Here is an 18,039-nt window from a genome sequence, read left to right on the forward strand (position 1 = left end):
AAAGGATCTGGGATGCTTATTTCTGTTCCATGGACCAAGTACTGGCCTAAATTGTCTATTTCAGAGGCGCCTGGGTGGCTGTGTCAGTTAAGTGTCCAACTCTTGACTTTGGCTCAGGTCATGATCTCAGGGCCCTGGGATCGAGCCCTGAGTTGGGCTCCATGCTCAGCGAGGAGTCTGCTTGAGATTCTCTGTCTCCCCCTGCTCCTCCCCCTGCTGCTCTCTCTCTCTCAAATAAATAACATCTTAAATAAATAAACAGGTAAATAGACTACTCTGTTTCCTGGGCCATCATGCTCTTCCAGCTAGCAGGAGTGCCCCAGGCCCACCTCTCCCAGAACAGATCCAGCTTCAGCAGATGACACTCTTCCTAGGGTGCCTTAGGTGTGCTTGTCAGCAAGCAAACATCAGCATTCCTGCTGGTCAGGAGGTTCCAAAAAGGAAAAAGAGCAGCTGGTCTTAAACGGCCCATCAGCCCTCCCCCAGGCTGTAGCATCTGAAGAGATTGTTTTCCTGCTATGAATCCTCTACATGGTGGACAGCAATCGGGATGTAGATCCCCAGCACACCTGACCACATGGACTTCCACTATGAGAAAAACTCACATCGCACCCGTATGTGGTTAAAGACAAGCTGTATTTGGTGTCAAGCTTTTAAAAAGCACTATTTGACATTAAAAAGTATTCTCCTCTGTATTAATGGCCTCTGTCTTCTGAATTTTCTTCTCGAGGTTTCCTAAACTTTCCTTGTCAGAACGAAGAAATCTGAAAGTCCTATCATGCCATTCTTTCTAGATTCTCTAGATTGAAACAGATAAAGGCACTTATTAGTCATTTCTCAGAGCACACAATACAATTTTTAGGAAATGCAATATAATTTAAAAGTTTTACCTAGAAAAATGGATGATTTCTGGTCTCTAATCAGTAATTCTTACCTCCAGAATTAAAGCATTCCGTTTTCTTTTACAAAAATGGGCATTTATTTCAAGGTAAAAAAAATCAGTATCATATTTATAGGTTCTTCCTGACTGACCACTCAAATTTTAGTCACTACTGAAACAAAAATATCCTTCTATTGGAAACGTTGGTCCAGGAAAACCAAAGGACTGTCTTGAATCTAGGAAACTTTGGCATTGCTAACAGCGTATCTCTGGGTTCTTCTTTTTTATCTATAGATTCTTCTTTTGTTTAAGAGATGGGGAACAATCGTACATTTGTCCTGCCAACATCCATGGGTATAAAAATACTGAACTCGAACAATGTTCACTCTCTATGTCAGTGGGGGGGATGAGAACTGTCTCGAGGGCTCATATTTGGAACAGGAATTAGTGGTTCTAAACCGTAGTTTACCATAAACAGCAAGTGCCTCTCACAGCCCCGGGGGAATCAAGGGGCCGAAGTGTCCCAAAGACCAGACTGCTGGAGGATGATGCCCGGCCCCGGGCCCTGATTGTCCTGGGCGGGAGGACACCTCTGCAAGTGCGCTTGCTGTCCTCGTCGCACTGACGGGAAACAGAGGGCCATGGGAGTGTATTTCCCGGTTACGGAAGGGCCATTCACCAAGCGATGGAAGAAACACGAACACCGAGTGGGATTTTCTTTGCACTTGCCTTGTGAACTCATTCTTCACTTCAGGCTGCCACTAACGGCTGCAGAACAAATCTGGCCATGAACGCAGGATGCCAGATCCTCCTGGAAACAGGAAGGGGCCACTCCAACCTTCCAGGGGCTTCCCACGCCTCCCGGGCTAGGTCCCTGCAAAGCCACCCTGCGTCAGCCCCCAGGGCTTCTCCTTGGCCCTGGACCCTGCTTGGGCTGCCCAGCCTGGCCTGTCACCCACGGGCAGACCCGTGGCTCATCGGCACCTGCGCGACCAAGACAACAGTGCAGGGCAATGTCCAGCACCCTTCAGTCGGGATGCATGGGTGGGGGTGAAACACTCTTGGATGAGCAATGAGTGAACGCGTGCATGAAAGCATGAGTGAATCCCGGCATGAATAATTACCAAATAGGCAGGAATCGCTCCCACTGGGGAGAGAGGCCTCTTGGCACGTTCACAAAGATGGGTGGGGAGAGGGTGGGAGAAGAAAGTGAGCCGCTGCTCCCAAACGGGGTTACGTGGGGCATCCGAGCTTTTCCCAGGAGCCCTGAGGGGGCTGTCCCTGGCCAGGGCCACAGCAGCAGGTTATGCACAGGCCTCCCAGCCGGCCCCCCTCTTTTCTCCTCAGCCACTCCTCCAGGGGCTGAGCCACCTCTGCTCACTCCTGGGCTGCAGGCTGAGCTGGGGAGCCGGAGCCCCCTCTGAAGTCACCATCATCAAGGTCACAAGGTAAGGGACAGCTCCACGGAGGCCACAGTGCCCATCCGACCCTCGCCGCCCCCTCGGCCTTCCCAGGTGCCCTCTCTGCCAGGGTCCTCCTCCTCTTCCTGCTCCCTTCTCCCCCGCTCCAAGCCTGGAGCTCCAGCTTCCGCTGCCAGTGCTCTCCTCATCCTGCTACATGGTCGGCCATCCCCGGGGATTCCAGCCCGGACCCGGGCTCACTGGACACCTCCACCACGCCAGGCCACTCCACAGGCCCACCAGCTCACGAGGCCTGCCCCCCACCACCCGGCCTGGGATGACAGCAGCTCCCACTTGGAGCCCACGCCCCAAGCCCAGCTAGCCCCCCAACCTGGGCAGCCCTTCCTGGCGGCTCATGTTGGCACCTCTGCAGAAGCCTCCTTTGTCTAGGTGCCTCCAGGGGTCTTCCCACCAGAACCCACCACCCACTCCCACTGCCGGACAACCGCACTCCCTGGAGGCAGGTCCCTGAGCCTCTCCACCTTCACCACCTGCAGGGGGCAGGCAGCCCCAGGGTCTCGTCCCCCAACAAGGTCCCTGAGCATGGGAGAGCTCGCTGTAAGGGGACTTCCCAGAGGGACACCAAGGGCGGGGAAGCTGCCTTATGGGGAGCACCCTCTAGGAGAGGCCTCTCTGAGTAGGGCTGTGGGGCAGCCACGCAAAGGGGCTGGGATGCTCCAAAAGAACAAGCACTGGGGCCCCAAGTGTGTTTGGGGGGCAGGGGGCATGGCCTGCGTGAAAGGCACAGAGACCCGCATGGCTGGCGCGCAGTGAGCAGAGGATGCGTGAGTGCTACCTGGAGGAGCGACACCAGGCGGCGGGGCCCAGACTCTGTCCGGCCCAGAGGCCATGAGGGCCAGGGTGGGAAGCTTCTGGGAGGTGACTCGACAGGTGGCTGTAGAGGCTGGAGCCAGGGGCAGCAGGCACGGGGACACAGGGATGGATAGAGGGACGCGGGGACGGGGGAGCAGGAGTCATCCAGGGTCATCCACACCTCTGTGCCGACCTCTCTGTCCTGAGCTCATGGGGGATGGCAACACAGTTTACAGAAGGGGGAAACTGAGGATGGAAACGTCTGGGAAGGAAGGTGGATTTCTGTGGGGACACTTCCAGCCTGGCGTGTGGGCCAGACGTCCCAGTGGAAAGCAGGCGGTTTGACCTCTGAGTCTGGAGCTGGGAAGCAAGGCCAGCTCGGTGACAGGACCAGGGAGCCTGCCAAGGGCTGAGACTCCCAGAGGGGTGGAGGGAGGGAGGGAGACAGGGGTGCACCGGGCTGGGGTGGGGGTGGGGTGTCTCGGAAAGCCCGCATGGCTCTGGGATGCTGCGAGATGGGCGGGATCCCAGGAAGAACAGAAGGGGGCACGTTGGATACACATTCAGAGAACAAAGGCTAGGAGTCCCAGCCTCCCCCTGTGGGGTCATTGAGAGGCGCCTTCGCCTTCTTCTCTGTCACCTCTAACTTGCTGCAACGTCAAACCAGCTGATACACTGGACTTAAGAGTCGAGAGAAATTCTGGGTAAACTTTTTGTAGAGACAGGATACATTTCTCTGACATCTGAAGAGAACCGGACTTTAGTCCACCACTGGCCTGAATCACTCTTGAAGAAAAGTGGCCTCCTGTGGCCTAGCTGCCTTCAGCACCTCCTAGGGACACCTCAGGGACACCCGCAGGGACACCTCAGGGACACCAGGTACACCTTAGGGACAACCAGAGACACCCCAGGGACACATCAGGGACAGCCAGGGACACCAGGGACACACCAGGGATACCTCAGGAAAACCAGGAACACCAGGGACACACCAGGGATACCTCAGGAAAACTAGGGACACCAGGGACACACCAGGGATACCTCAGGGAAACCAGAGACACCTCAGGGACACATCAGGGACACCCCAGGGACATCCCCGGGACACATCAGGGACACACCAGGGATACCTCAGGGACAACCAAGGACACCTCAGGGATAACCAGGGACACCTCAGGGACACTTTAGGGACATCTCAGGGACACCCCAGGGACACGTCAGGGACATCTCAGGGACACCCCAGGGACACGTCAGGGACACATCAGGGACACCCCAGGGACACATCAGGGACAGGCCAGGGACACGTCAGGGACACATCAGGGACACCCCAGGGACATCCCAGGGACACATCAGGGGCACCCCAGGGACAACCAGGGACACCTCAGGGACACCCCAGGGACACCTCAAGGACATCTGGGGTGCAGTGTATGTGGCTCTCTCCCAGCAGATACAGGATCACCCAATACAAAGGTACTGGAGAAATGAGAGAGGAAAGACCTTCTCTAGGGATCAACACACCCCAAGCCCAGCAAGTGCTCATACTCACAGAGTGTCCTTTAAAGTCGCAAGGTAGGACTCCGTGTCCACTTCATGTATGTCCGAGTCCATTCTGGACAAGTAACGGTAAACATAGGAGAAAGTCTCAAACGGGATGCGCGCAGGCCCGCCCTCGGGGTCGGTGGTGAGGATCTCGCACAGGTGCTTCATCGAACTGTTCAGTGACTAGAAACACCACAAACCAGGTGGGGAAACAGTTACTACCTGGAATCACTAAAATGAAAGCACGAGACAGCAGTGGAATAGACGCTTGAGTGTATTTTACAGAAATTCTCCAAAAAGTATTCTCTCCATCTAAATTAGGAACTAGGTGAATTTATAATTGCTATTGGTGAAGAAGTAAAAAGGAAAGGTATGCTCAAGATGCATTTGGCCTGAAAAGAATTCTAATCCACAGATTTTATTTTATATTAAAATGGAGGCCCCTGGGTGGCTCAGTCAGTTAAGCATCTGCCTTCGGCTCAGGTCATGATCCCAGGATCCTGGGATCGAGTCCTACATCAGGCTCTCTGCTCAGTGAGGAGTCTGCTTCTCCCTCTTCCTCCACCCCTCCTCCCTGTCGAGTTCTCTCTCGCTTTCTCTCTCTCTCAAATAAATAAATAAAATCTTTTTAAGATGGGAATGAGGAAGCATCACTCTCCTTAAAGGTGGGCCCTAAGCCACGGAATGCTCCAGCCCCTTCAGCGCCACGACACAGGTGGGGACGGACAGAACTAACAGTCACCAAGCAGAGGGGCCACCTGTGGAGGGCGGGTTCTAGGGCCTCACCTGCTGTCCTGATGCCCCCCTGTGATCAGGCTCTGAGCAGGCTGCACACAGGGCTGGCCCTGCTCTGGGCTTTGACTCCGTTCCAGAAAGAACCAGCCCTTTCTCACCTGTGCGCTGTGCACCTGGTTCATGCTCCTTCCATCTGGGTTGGTCACTCCACCCAACCCTGGCTTTGGCCCAAACGCTGGTCCCTGGAGAAGCCACCCCCATCCTACAGGGCGCACGCCTGGGGCATGCTGCCCCTCCCTCGCGCCAGGAGGGCATAAGGAGCCACTGCCGACGTCGAGTGGAGGATGGTGTCACTTTAGCACTAGATTGTACCCAACCCCCAGTGATCTCACAAGAGCCCCCTAGAGCGGCAGGGACCAGGCCGGTAGCTTGAAATGAGGCACGGTGGAAGCATGTGCTCCTCATTTGGGGGCTCAGGCTGCAAGTGAGGACCCTTTGCCTCCGCAGAGAGCAGGCTGCTAACATTTAGGGGCTGCACTGAGGAGGAAAGAGCGAGAACAACACAGGGGGGACAGGCACCCATGTGGGGAGAGTCACACACAGACCCGCTTGACAGGGATCCTGACATCCTTAGGGACACACGCCTGGCTGGGGCCACATTTCCTATCTCAACGTGTCTGTGGGTCCAGCATCTGGGCACCGCTATGCTGGGCTGTCCAAGGCTCCAACTGCGGTGCCGCCGGCTTGGCCTCATCCAGAGGCTCGCCTGGGGATGGACCTGCTTCCCCGGCCCACGCCCTGGCCGACTGGCATCCCTGCGGGGCTGGCCCTCTGTAGACCCCTGATGCGGCCGCGCGCTTCCTCCAGGCTCCAGCTTGGCCAGCGTCTCGGGAACGTCGGGGAATCCCTCCTGCTTCCGGCAGGGAGAGCACGAAAGGACTCGAGTGAAGTCCACGGGCCCAGAGAATCTGGGGGTCCAGGCCCAGGTAACCCAGCAGGCCCGCCCCCCAGTGCCGGAAGAGCCCCAGGGCTGGGGGTCTGGGGGTTCCAGGCACAGGCGGGCAGCGAGGAGGCCTGAGCAGCCCCGAGCTCCCCAGCGCCCCAGCTGGGCCTTGGCGCACCCGGAAAGCCACTCACCAGGCCACCCGGACCCAGGCCGTGGCCCGGTCTCACCCTGGGGCAAAATGATGCTCTGACGGGAGAGGCGGCCGCGTCCTGCTGGGGGGGCGCTTTCTCCGCGGCCACGGCATTGCCCGCCCGCCCCGCAGGGCCGTCCTCGACAGGGCTCGGGGACAACAAAGCTGCCCGTTTTACAATCCATGCTCCTTGCTTGCAACTTTCCAGAGACACGTCGATATGTTGGCTTCGCCTTGATGTCGTGGCGGGCGGCAGAGGCTGAGGAAGGAAGGCGCCGAAGGCAGCAGCTGGCGCGCAGCCGGCACAGGCGGCCTGTGAACGCGCCGCACACGCTTCCAGGCCCAGCTACCTACGGGAAGCGGACGTGCAGCCGGCCCGGTGTCACTGCCTCCCGCAAAGGCACGGCGACGTTACCCGTGTGAACGTGGCTGACAACGGGGTGCGTGGCAATTTTTATATCCAAGAGGATTCCTAGAGCAACTTGCCTGGCTCTGTCCCTGGGGGCCTGTCTCCTGGGCACAGACTCCTGGGCCCAGGGGCTTGTGGGCCGACGCCCCCTCCTGGGCATGCGCTGCCCTTGGTTCCTGCCAAGCACAGTCCAAGCCCCAGCCGGTGACATCAAGGCAGAGATGTGGGAGGAAAACAGGCCTGCAGCGCCTGTCTCCTGAGCGTGTGGGCAGTGCCAGTGCTGTGGGGTCTGTTTCAGAATTTTTTGGGCTCTTGTGAGGACACCCAGAGCCACCTCGCACCTCCCCAGATTCCCTTTTAGCTCACCAGGAAGTGGCTATCTGCACGACACACAGAGGGACCCCTTTGCCCAGAAGAGGGGACCTCACTCCGAGTGTGGCCTGACCTGAGGGTGCTCGGGAGATGGAGCTCAGTGCTTCAAGCAGCACTTGAAGCTTGGTCCCACCCCCCAAATTCCACTTTTAAAAAGCTGGAGGTGGGGGCACCTGGGTGGCTCAGTGGTTGAGCATTTGCCTTTGGCTCAGGTCGTGATCCTGGGGTCCTGGGATCGAGTCCCACATTGGGCTCCCGGCATGGAGCCTGCTTTTCCCTCTGCCTGTGTCTGCCTCTCTGTGTATCATGAATAAACAAAATCTTTTTTTTAAAAAAGCTGGAGGTCCTTTTCACTTACTTCCTCCCCCTCGCGGTTTTTCTCTCCTCTAAAGTACAGCTCGTATCGTGGACTCGTGGCAGGTGAGGCTGGCAGACAGGTGTTCTCCAGCTGGCCGGGGCACAGTCGTCTAGAGGAGAATGGAGCACCCCCGTGTGAGCCCAGTGGCAGGCCAGTGGAGGCATGGGGGTCAAGTGCACCCGCCTCTCCTCTCTTCTCCCTGGGGGGGGGGCACCCAGCAGTGGGGTGACTGGTGCTGGAGGGGGGGGCATCCAGGGGCCCAAGAGCAGCTCCCCTGACTCACGGGGCAGCTATCAAGCAAGCCTGTGACTTGGGGCTCCCACCCATGCAGGGCTCCTTTTCCGGAGCCACAGGGTGAAAGGAATATTGGAGTCTAAGCCCACCTGAGATGGGCTTAGAGACCCAGCTGGGAAATCTGAGTGGAGAGCAGGAGGGGTGAGCCGGGCGCTGCCTCTGCCACTGGGCTGCCAGGGCGCCCGGATGATGGTCCAAGATGCCCAGTCCTACACAGGGAAGCACAGCTGTGCTTGGGTGATGGTCTGGGGATTCTCTGGAGAGTGCCGCTGGGAGGCTGACATTGAGCGCCTTTCTGAGTAAGAATCCTTCCAGGATCTCAAATGACATCACCGATAATCCCAAGTCGTACTCTCTGGGGCAGGAATCTGCAGGCTCTCTTCTCCCTCGGCATCGGGCCCAGGGGTGGCGTGCTCCTGAGGCCCTCCCTCCTGGGCGCCTCCGAGCCCGGGGTCTGCGTGCAAATCCTGCTCAGCCGCTTCTGGGGCGACTCACTGAGCTGGCGAGGTTCCCAGAACAGGCCCTTCCTGGAGGGCTGCCCGGAGGATCAAGGACCACACAGCCCATGGCGAGGACGTTCGACGTGCAGCCCGTTCCTAAGCCGTGTGCGTGGACAAACACGGCGTAGCACACGTGCGTATTTGCCTCTGCACATGGGGAGATGTTCTTGTGAGGAACCAGATTCAGTGCTTCTCGGGGCCTCACAGAGTCGGGCTGCGGGCTTGTCATCATGGACCTTCTCAGTCAGGTGCAGGGGAGATGGGGCACTTCCTTCTCAGTTTTTTTAATATAATAAAAAAAGATCTTCACGCTTAAAAAACGGAGAATTCTGATCCACGGTTTTAATGCTTAGGATTGTTGCAGGGGCTGCAGCAACGTAAAGGGTCACGACGGACCACACCATCATCCTGCCAGGCCAGTATCGGGCAGCGCTGGAGAACACAGCCCTCCCCGCACCCCCTGCCCGGCCAGCCCACGGCGCCCGCCCCCCACCGGCTCCAGGGGTCCGCACACCTGCCTACTGTGCACTCAACAAACATTGGGAAGGAAGGGAGGGAGAAGGAGGGAAGGACGACCCTGAAATGTAAGCAGAGGCTCTGGTCTCTGTAGAGACCTTAAGCTCGGTTCGTCTGACCAGTGATTTGGAGGAGTCTAAGAGCTCAGAGAACGTGTCTGCCAGCAGCCCGCAGAGGCCGGGGATGAAGGAAGCAGAAACAGAGTCTGTTGTATTGACAGAGGAGCAACTAGATTCCAATTCAACAAATGTGGAGGGGCACCTAGGTGGCTCCGTCGGTGAAGCGTCTGCCTTCAGCTCAGGTTGTGATCTCAGGGTCCTGGGATCGAGCCCCACATCGGGCTCCCTGCTCAGTGAAAAGCAGCTTGAGGTTCTCTCTCCCCCTTCGTCCCTCCCCCTTAAGAAAAAAACAAAGATGGATGCAAAAATGCCAAACTACACCAAAACTGTCACCTCGTCACCTCCAAGTCACAGCTCTGTGTGGTTGGTGTACTTCCCAGCTACCCCAGCCAACATGGGCACACAGTGGCTTCTCCCCATCGGGCCTGGTCGCCCCAGAGCTGTGTGCATTAGGGGCAGGAGTGGCCAGCCAAGAAAGCCAACACCTCCATCCTTCCCCCACCTCTCCGCTTACCCTTCCCCCAATACATACGTGGTCAGTGAACCAGAGGGGACCCTCCCCGCCCGCCTGGCCTCAGAGTCCACCACCCACAGCAAACACACTGTTGAGGTGGCATAGAAAGGGGACAGGCCAGGACCCCACACTGCCCAGCTAGGATGAGAAAGAGAGGAGAAAGGAGAGGCCCTGTGTGATGGCTTCCCTGTCCCTTCCCCTCTGCTCAGTTCCAGGAGGTGACAAATGTCTCCACCTAGTGTCCCACACGGCACATGGACAAGAGACCCCATCTCTTGCTCCAGGCTTGGTTTTCAACCCAGGGCTTACTTTTCATGATTGGGGGAGTTAAAATTACAGAGATGGATCCCCAAAATACAAAATGTCCTTTCTCACCACTGTTAGAACCTAAATTTCACAGCTATGTTTAAAGGCACAAACCACAATTTCTAATATTAGATATTAATTTTATATTATGAAAACCTTGCTTCCAGAGTTCCAGATGAACAGAGCAACGTGGAATCATTTTCAGTAGGCACATCTGTCTTTGTCCTTCCCACCTACCAGCCCACGCCCCCTGCTACATCTGAGCCCCTCGTAGCTGCAGGAGGGTCCCCGGCACCCATTAGCCCAGGGGGGCGACCTCTCTAGGGCTGGCCAACACCCTGCTTTGGGCCCTTGTGCAGCAACCAGCCCACACCAGGCTCTACTGGGGTCTCAGACTCTCTCGCTGGGGCCACTAATAGAACCAGTAAATGGTGGTCTATTCACAGAGTACATATTACACATCAGGCCACGAATGACCCTCAGCGGTCTGTGATGATGCAGATGGGGAGAGTTAGAAATCTAATTGGGAATGAATACAAGTTCCAGAAGATTACTAATAGCAATGACCTCTTCATAAAGTTAAGACCCATGAAAATAAATAATGGATTTCTTGCGGGTGTGTACGTGGCCCACAGGCAGCAGATCTGCGGCAGTGGCTGCAGGGGGAGGGATGGAGGAAGAGCACAGGCGCCTGGGGCAGTGGTCACCGGGGGTTCATGCGCTCCTCACACAAAGTGACTTCTAAGACTTAGAGTCAGAGAACAGTGTGCACCATGAAGCGAGGACTGTGAATGATCCAGTTACGCTCCAAGTGGCCCAAAGACAAGGCAGGGGGGTAAAATGACTGCACTGCCCACCTCTGCAGCAAGGGGAGACAGGGCTCCTTCCAAAACCCCTTCTTAAAAAAAAAAAAAAAAAAAAAAAAAAAACCTTCTTCATGGGCAGCCCAGGTGGCTCAGCAGTTTAGCGCAGCCTTTGGCCCAGGGCGTGATCCTGGAGACCCAGGATCGAGTCCCACATCTGGCTCCCTGCATGGAGACTGCTTCTCCCTCTGCCTGTGTCTCTGCCTCTCTCTCTCTCTCTCTCTCATAAATAAAATCTTTGGGGGGGGGAAAAAAAAAGCCCTTCTTCGCGAGTGTAGAGTGGTTACGCTCCCTTCCCTGGTGCCTGGCCCCCGTGTCTCACAGAGACTTGGACACTGGAGCTGAAGACAGAGTTTCCAGATCCCCAGAGAAGTCCTGCCGAATCCGCACGCTCCAGTCCCTCCCTGCCCAGCCCTCCTTGGGTAGCAGCCCCCTGTTCCGTGGGGACTGGAGGGTCCTCTGTGTCTTCTTTCCCAAGGGTCACACTCAACATCGTCAAGGTGGCACCGTATCGGTTAGCCGCTAACCACATATTTTAACTCAACTATAAAATAATTTTACGCCTCTTCCCATAGATGAGGAAAACATGGTATTATCTGTTTACCAAATGATGTGTAGCTCAATAAGAAGTCATGGATGCATTCTCTTCTAGCACCTACATGCATTCTCATAGTATCCTTATATTTTATCTACTGTTAACAATTTTTAAATGGAAGTATTCCTAAGCCTTTAACTTCTGCAAATTAAAATAACTGTAAGTCTAAAAATACAACAGGCACCTGAAAAAGAATCGCTTCTCTCAGACAAAATTACTAAAGTTATGAAAGTGTTTCCTTCGGTTACTGAAACACCTACCTTATTTTTAACCAGGCCTATGATTACACGGGATTATTCATATGCTACTCATAGGTACGTACCCCACCAAGCATGCTACATCCAAGCGCTAAAAATTTTATCCACTCGATCTTGTCTTCGCAAGGATCCAACTGCAACAGAGCCCTGAAGTTCTCTATTGGCAGGCACAAATTTTTCCATTTCTGCTCAAGATCTGCTAATTCCACATACTGCTTGTGGCTACACTGTATAGAAAACACAGTGGGACAAAATTTATAAGCTTTTAAGTTTGTATTTTTCTTTAAGTTTTAAAAACTTGTGAAATAATATAATGCTTATGAATACTAACACGTGTCCAAGTACCCAACCACATGCAGGGAAAAAGATGAACTCTGGACTCACAACACGGTTACCCTGAGAGAGCAAGGTGGGAAGGGGTGCGGCGGGAGGGCCTGGCCAGGAAGGGGTGGCAGGAAGGGGCAGCAGGGGATGTTTTACTTCTTGGAAGTCAAAAGGCCTGTGATGCAAATATGGCATAATGTCACGACTGAGCAAAAGGGGCATACACGCATTGGGTAGATGATTCTCTGCTGTCTGTGCGAAACACTTCACAACAAAAAATGAACTTCAATAAATAAAAGCATTTAAAATCCAGCCCACTAAACTTAATAGTTAAATGGAAGAAATCTTAAAATTGAAAATAAATGCCTTCCTTCCATTATTTGAAACAATCTGTGAAAATGGGTCACCACTGCGATCTGCTAATGGCAGCGTGCTACGTGAAAAGCTTTGAGCAATTTCGGCATATTTTTTCCCAAGTTACTCCTTCCAATGATCATTTGTGTTCCCTTAAGATAGACAACCATGGAATAATCCTATTTTTCGAAGTCAGTGTGTCCTGCACAGAAGCACTGTACGTCAAAATGTATAATGGGGAAAAAACCACTTTAAAGATCAAGGTTAGAATGCCTGGTGGCTCAGCGGTTGAGCAACTGCCTTTGGCTCAGGTTGTGATCCCAGGATCCTGGGATCGAGTCCCCCATCGGGCTCCCTGCAGGGAGCCTGCTTCTCCCCCTGCCTGTGTCTCTGCCTCTCTGTCTCTCTCATGAATAAATAAAATCTTAAAAAAAAAAAAAAAGATCAAGGCTCTACCAACAATGTCACTTTTAGCAACACAACCCAATCGTTAGGAAGGCTCCACCTGGCTGGGCGACAGACTCCCTATTAACTTGAGTCTCTACAAGCAAGGTGGCAGGAGAGGGCTGGCCAGGAGGGGTCTCGTCCACGGCCAGGCTCTCTGCAACACCGCACACCAGCCAAAGGGCAGTGTGTCCTTCACAGGAAGGTGCTGGCAGATTGTTTCTTGAGCACGTATACAATTTTTATTTTTTTTACTTATTCATGAGAGAGACAGAGAGGCAGAGACACAGGTAGAGGGAGAAGCAGGCTCCCTGCGAGGAGCCCAATGTGGGACTCGATACCAGGACCCTGGGGTCACGCCCTGGGCTGAAGGCAGACGCTCAACACTGAGCCACTCAGGAGTCCTAAACATACTTCAAGAAGAGCCTCATGGCCCCCATTTCCAGAGTGGAACTTTCCTGTGTATGGTCCAGCGCCAACTAAGTGTTTTAATTTGGTGTTTAAAAGAAGTTCTATTTCACCTGCCTACAATCTAACCATGAATCTGTTTGGGGTTCTTTCCACTGGAGGAAAGCCCCTGAATACAGCAAATCCCTCCCTTGAATGAATCTTGCAGGTTTGTGCAAGGAGAGCAGGCCTAGCAGAGGTGACCCCGCGCATCTGTCACCCGTCCGTGCAGCCGCCACGCTTTAACCGTGAAGCTCAGAGCAAACTGAGACCCTCTCCTACCTGCTTGTGCAGGACTTTCAGGAGTCCTTGAGTCAGGCCTGTGTCTGTTTTCTGCGTGGCCACGGGCATCTCGATTCTGTCCTTGACAGGAAGTGGGTCTCCTCTGGACAACGCTGAAAAATACCTAATGGCGACAGACATCTCTGACCGCTCATCCACCCCACAAGGCCCTGTGGTTCAGGCAAGCTTCTCACACAAGCCCTGAGGGTGACCGTGCCCGGGGCAACCCCAGGGACACTAGCGTCTGAGGGCTGGGCTTCCGGGCTGGTTCCTCCACTCAGTTCTCCAACTTAACCCTCTAGGCGTGCCTCAGTTTCTCTGTCTGCAAAGTTGATAATGGGAGTCCCTGTCACTGGGCTCATAGGAGCAGTGAGCTCAAGCTGCAACAGGGCATCGGGGGCTCCCAAAACACACGTAGTTCTTACCAAGCGCATGCCAGGAGGGGACCAGGAAGGCTGGTAGGAAGGCAACGACCCAACTGAAACGTCATGGTCCAGTCATTCTACTTTGACAGTTGGCGTTGGGTCTTCCCTTTGCTTGGCCATGCTGCTTTCCAAGGGGGTTGACTTCAGCCATCTCTGCTCAAGTCTACAGGCCTGGGACCAGGGAGGTCACCTGTCTGCTCCACCCCTCCCCCACCCTTCACTTTTCCTGTTTTTGTTTTTTGTTTTTTTGTTTGTTTTTTTTTAGTGATTTTTTTTTCTTTTTTTTTTTACTTTTTTATTTATTTATGATAGTCACAGAGAGAGAGAGAGAGAGAGAGAAAGAGGCAGAGACATAGGCAGAGGGAGAAGCAGGCTCCATGCACCAGGAGCCTGACGTGGGATTCGATCCCGGGTCTCCAGGATCGCGCCCTGGGCCAAAGGCAGGCGCCAAACTGCTGCGCCACCCAGGGATCCCAGTGATTTTCTTTAGTATTTTTTCCCCCGAGTTGTTCCTTTCTGGGACGATGCTCATATTGGCGCTTCTACTGGGGGCCAGTGGGGGCTTGGAAGCAGTTTAGGGCAACAAGTTAGGAGTGGGTACACGTGGGCCTCCTGCTGGGGGGGGGGGATGGGGGGAGGGGGGCAGGCATGTCCTGGCTGCTGAAGCCGCGTCAGCTGCCATTCTGATGACTAACACAAGAAAAAGAAACAATATACTCTGGAAAATGAACAGTAAGTCATCCACCAGGGCCACAGGTCAGAGTGGAAAAAATAGGAGTGATTAGAAACATCTGATCGCGTAACAAAGACAGCTGTAGCTACATGGGTATTTGCTGGGCTCAATGAAATGTTACATGCATCCCCTTTACTCCCTCCACCCATATTTAGTGGACTTAACAGTTGGAGGGGGAGTCAAAACAAGGGCGGCAATGTGGGAGCAAAGGCGGACAGGAAGATCTAAGGTGATGGAGGGGCTGGGGGAGGGGGGAGGCACGGGGGCTCAGTTTTGCCATATTGTTCCTCACTAGGGTTTTCACCTACTCCGGGACTTTATTCCTCCTCACCGACCGAACCCATCACCCAGCTCCACACCCTCTAAAGCAGTGGTTCCCAACAGTCCTCCCACCCACTGCCCCGGGGGCAAAATCTGGAGACCTCTGTGGTTGTCACAAGATGGGGTGGGTGGTGCTACTGGCCTCTAGCGGGTATAGGTCAGGATGTTGCTCAGGGTCCTACTGCCCAGACACCCGCATACCCCCACACTCCCCAGCCATTATCCTGTCATGGGCTCAACAGGGCCAAGGCTGAGAGTCTGCAAGAGGGTCAAGCCTCCCGGTGCTAGTCCCTGGAGGCACATGCGAGCAGAAAGCAGCCTCTAGCACTGGACCAATTCTCACACACACACACACACCCCCCTCCCCGTCACCCTGTGCGGGGCACCCTGCGCGGGGCACCCTGAGAGGGGCACCCTGCGTGGGGCACTGGTGACAGAACACAGACGGTCCCCTAGTGGCCGCATCAAGCTGGGGGCCAGGCTGATGGACCTGTGCACCTGAAAGCCTTGCTTGTGCATCTTCCCCAGCAGGTACCCACCTGTGATTCCTGGTTCTCTGCTTTGTTTTTAGCTTTTTTGTTTTTCTTCTTGTCACCTCTCCTTTGTTCGTATGCTGTTCCTCTCCCCGGAATGCCCTAGCCTTGTCTTAACCTCAAAGAGCAATTCGCCCTCTTCTGAGCAACCTCTCACCCCAACAGATGCTGCGACAGCTGGGATTCATACAAGCCCATTTCACACGCACCACTTAGTGAATGACGCCTGCTTTTCCTCCTAAGCTCCAAAATTGTTGAGAGAAAATTAGTTGCATGGAACATCCAGAAAGTTCTCAATTATGCCTTTTAAATTAAAGTGAAGCTTAAATTAAAATAATTTAAAGTCCCAAGAAAGAAAATGATTTAATCTCGGAATGTTCTGTTAAGTACAAATAACAAATGTTATTGTACAGAACAAATGTTCTGTTAAGTACAAGTACAAAGGACGCTTGTGCGTCCTTTCATTGATGCTTGAATGACGGTTAAAACCAGAGGCCATGATTTTTTTGGGCAAGACCCTTGAGAGAATCTTGCAGAAGCAACTGACAGAAGTGCCTGTCACAAGGTGAAGCACTGGATTAATAAGTAGCCTTGTGGTGGGTTCACTAAGGGCCCCTAATCCTGGAAGCTGTGTATCTTATTTTGCATGGTGACAGGAACTGTATAGATGTGAGAGAGGATTCTGAGGTAGAAAAATTATCCTGAATTATCTTGATGGGTCCTAAATGCATCAGCTTTAAAGATGGAGGAAGGGGCCATGAGCCAAAGAACACAAAGAATGCAGCTCCAAAAGCGGGAAAAGGCAAGCAAGCAAGCGATTCGATTCTCCGTAGGGCCTCTGACAATTTGACTTTAGCTAGGTGAAACGGATTTTGGACTTTCAGCCTCCAGAACAATAAGACAATACATGCCTGTTGTTTAATCCATCAAAATCTGTGGTTATTTGTTATAGTGGCCAAAGGAAACTAACTCACCTTGGTTATTTATACCATTTAGAGGTCAGTGAAATCTGACATGCTAGTTACTAAAACATTTAATTTTTAAAAAAGATTTTACTTATTTGAGAGAGAGAGAGAGAGAGAGCGCGCATGAACAGGGGGAGGAGCAGAGACAAAGGGAGAAGCAGATTCTGCTGAACAAGCAGCACCACCTGGGGCTGGATCCCAGGCCCCTGAGATCATGACCTGCCAAAAGAACACGCTTAATTACCGAACTACTCAGGTGCCCCAAAACATTTAATTTTATACTGGTTCTTGTAATCATAAAATTGAGTTTCTAAGTCTGTCTACTGAAGAGAGGCAAAGAGCTTTCCTTTCGAAACCTAATGGGTTTACTTTAAAGGTTCTAAGGCCTGTTAACTTTGTAACTTTGAAACTATGACCATTCCTGAAAATAGCTACAATGCTGCAAGAAAGGGTGAAGGCTTATTTGCCTTCTGGGAACTAAGTTGAGCAAAGTTTAACCTTATTGCAGCATTGGGATAATTACCCCAACATGACCTCGGGGGCTTTGATCTAAGAAACTTAGCGCAGCCCAGGGCATGATCCTGGAGTCCCACGTCGGGCTCCCTGCATGAGCTTGCTTCTCCCTCTGCCTGTGTCTCCGCGCCTCCCACCGCCCCCGAATAAATGAATTTTTAAAAAATCTTAAAAAAAAACAAAAAAACTCAACAGGGTGGGAGGATTCTCCAGAATGAGCAGCTTAGCCTTACAAGAAACCTTGTAAAAAACCATTTCACAAATAAAATAAAGGGAGTGGAGTAGTTTGATTTTATCACACAATGCAGAAAGTTTTTACCGAATGCAATCGCTTTTTAAGTTTCGGTCTGAGCAAGTACCAGTCTCCAACAGTGGAGCTGTCATGCCTTTGCAGGAAAGGGAGCATTTGGCAGCGACTGCTGGGAAACTCAATCAACCGGGATGCTTGCTAGACAGGTCCTCAGGTGCAGACACCACCCGCGCGTCGCACCGGGGCTGCAGGCGGGAGGGCCAGGGGCACGACCCGGCTCGCAGACCGGCCGGCGGCCACCGAGGCGCTTACCCCGCGGACCACTGCAGCACATCGGCGGGCTGGGTGCGGATCGCAGCCTTGGTGAACTGCTTCAGGATGTCCGGCAGCTCCGGCGGAATCTGGATCTGCTGCGCGCAGAACATGGTGTCGGGCAGCGGCATCGCTCTCCGCGGACCGGACCAGGCTGGGAAGAATCAAGATGGGCTGCGTGGAGGAGGGCGAACCCGTGGGCCTCGGGCTGCCCTGCCTCCCCCGGATTTGGAGCCCGGCGGGGGGACCGGGGGCGGCCAGGAGGCCGGCTTCGCGAGGTCCGGGCGGCCGGCCGGGGGCCTCACCCGCTCCTCCTCGGGCTCCTGGGGCTCCGCGGAAAGTGAGGACCAACTGCCCCTCCCCGCGACCGCCCGAAAGCGCCCGCGGCAGCGATTGTTTCGCGGAGTATCCAGGCAACCGGGACGCCCGCGGGCCCCGCCCCTCGGCTCGGCTCGGCTCGGCTCGGCTCGGCTCGG

General features: G+C 54.1%; 1 protein-coding gene across 2 annotated transcripts; it reads right to left on the minus strand.

The window, feature by feature from the left end:
• Positions 1 to 617: 617 nt before the first annotated feature.
• On the minus strand, positions 618 to 18,028 carry ROPN1L (rhophilin associated tail protein 1 like). Of its 2 annotated transcripts, none has more exons than XM_072807336.1 (6): positions 17,869 to 18,027; positions 17,564 to 17,717; positions 13,512 to 13,635; positions 11,726 to 11,887; positions 4,694 to 4,869; positions 618 to 799 (listed from the first exon to the last, which is right to left on the minus strand). In XM_072807336.1, the coding sequence occupies exons 2-6, from the start codon at positions 17,692 to 17,694 to the stop codon at positions 736 to 738; spliced, it is 657 nt and encodes a 218-aa protein (XP_072663437.1). In that variant the 5' UTR covers positions 17,695 to 17,717; positions 17,869 to 18,027; the 3' UTR covers positions 618 to 735. The 2 variants fall into 2 exon arrangements, with proteins under 2 accessions (XP_072663437.1, XP_072663435.1); XM_072807334.1 differs by lacking the exon at positions 618 to 799 and adding an exon at positions 876 to 1,754 and having other exon boundaries at positions 17,869 to 18,028.
• Positions 18,029 to 18,039: the final 11 nt, after the last annotated feature.

The sequence above is a fragment of the Canis lupus genome, chromosome 31 (assembly GCF_048164855.1).
Source record: "Canis lupus baileyi chromosome 31, mCanLup2.hap1, whole genome shotgun sequence".
NCBI classification, from domain to species: Eukaryota; Metazoa; Chordata; class Mammalia; order Carnivora; family Canidae; genus Canis; species Canis lupus.

Bases quoted from the DNA above. Each gene is read 5' to 3' on its own strand.
- ROPN1L (XM_072807334.1), bottom strand. From the start codon at position 17,694: ATGCCGCTGCCCGACACCATGTTCTGCGCGCAGCAGATCCAGATTCCG. The intron at 13,636-17,563 runs GTAAGCGCCTCG...TGTCGCCATTAG, and splicing joins GTGCTGCAGTGGTCCGCGGG to GTATTTTTCAGCGTTGTCCA. The intron at 11,888-13,511 runs GTAGGAGAGGGT...TTTTCTATACAG, and splicing joins TGAAAGTCCTGCACAAGCAG to TGTAGCCACAAGCAGTATGT.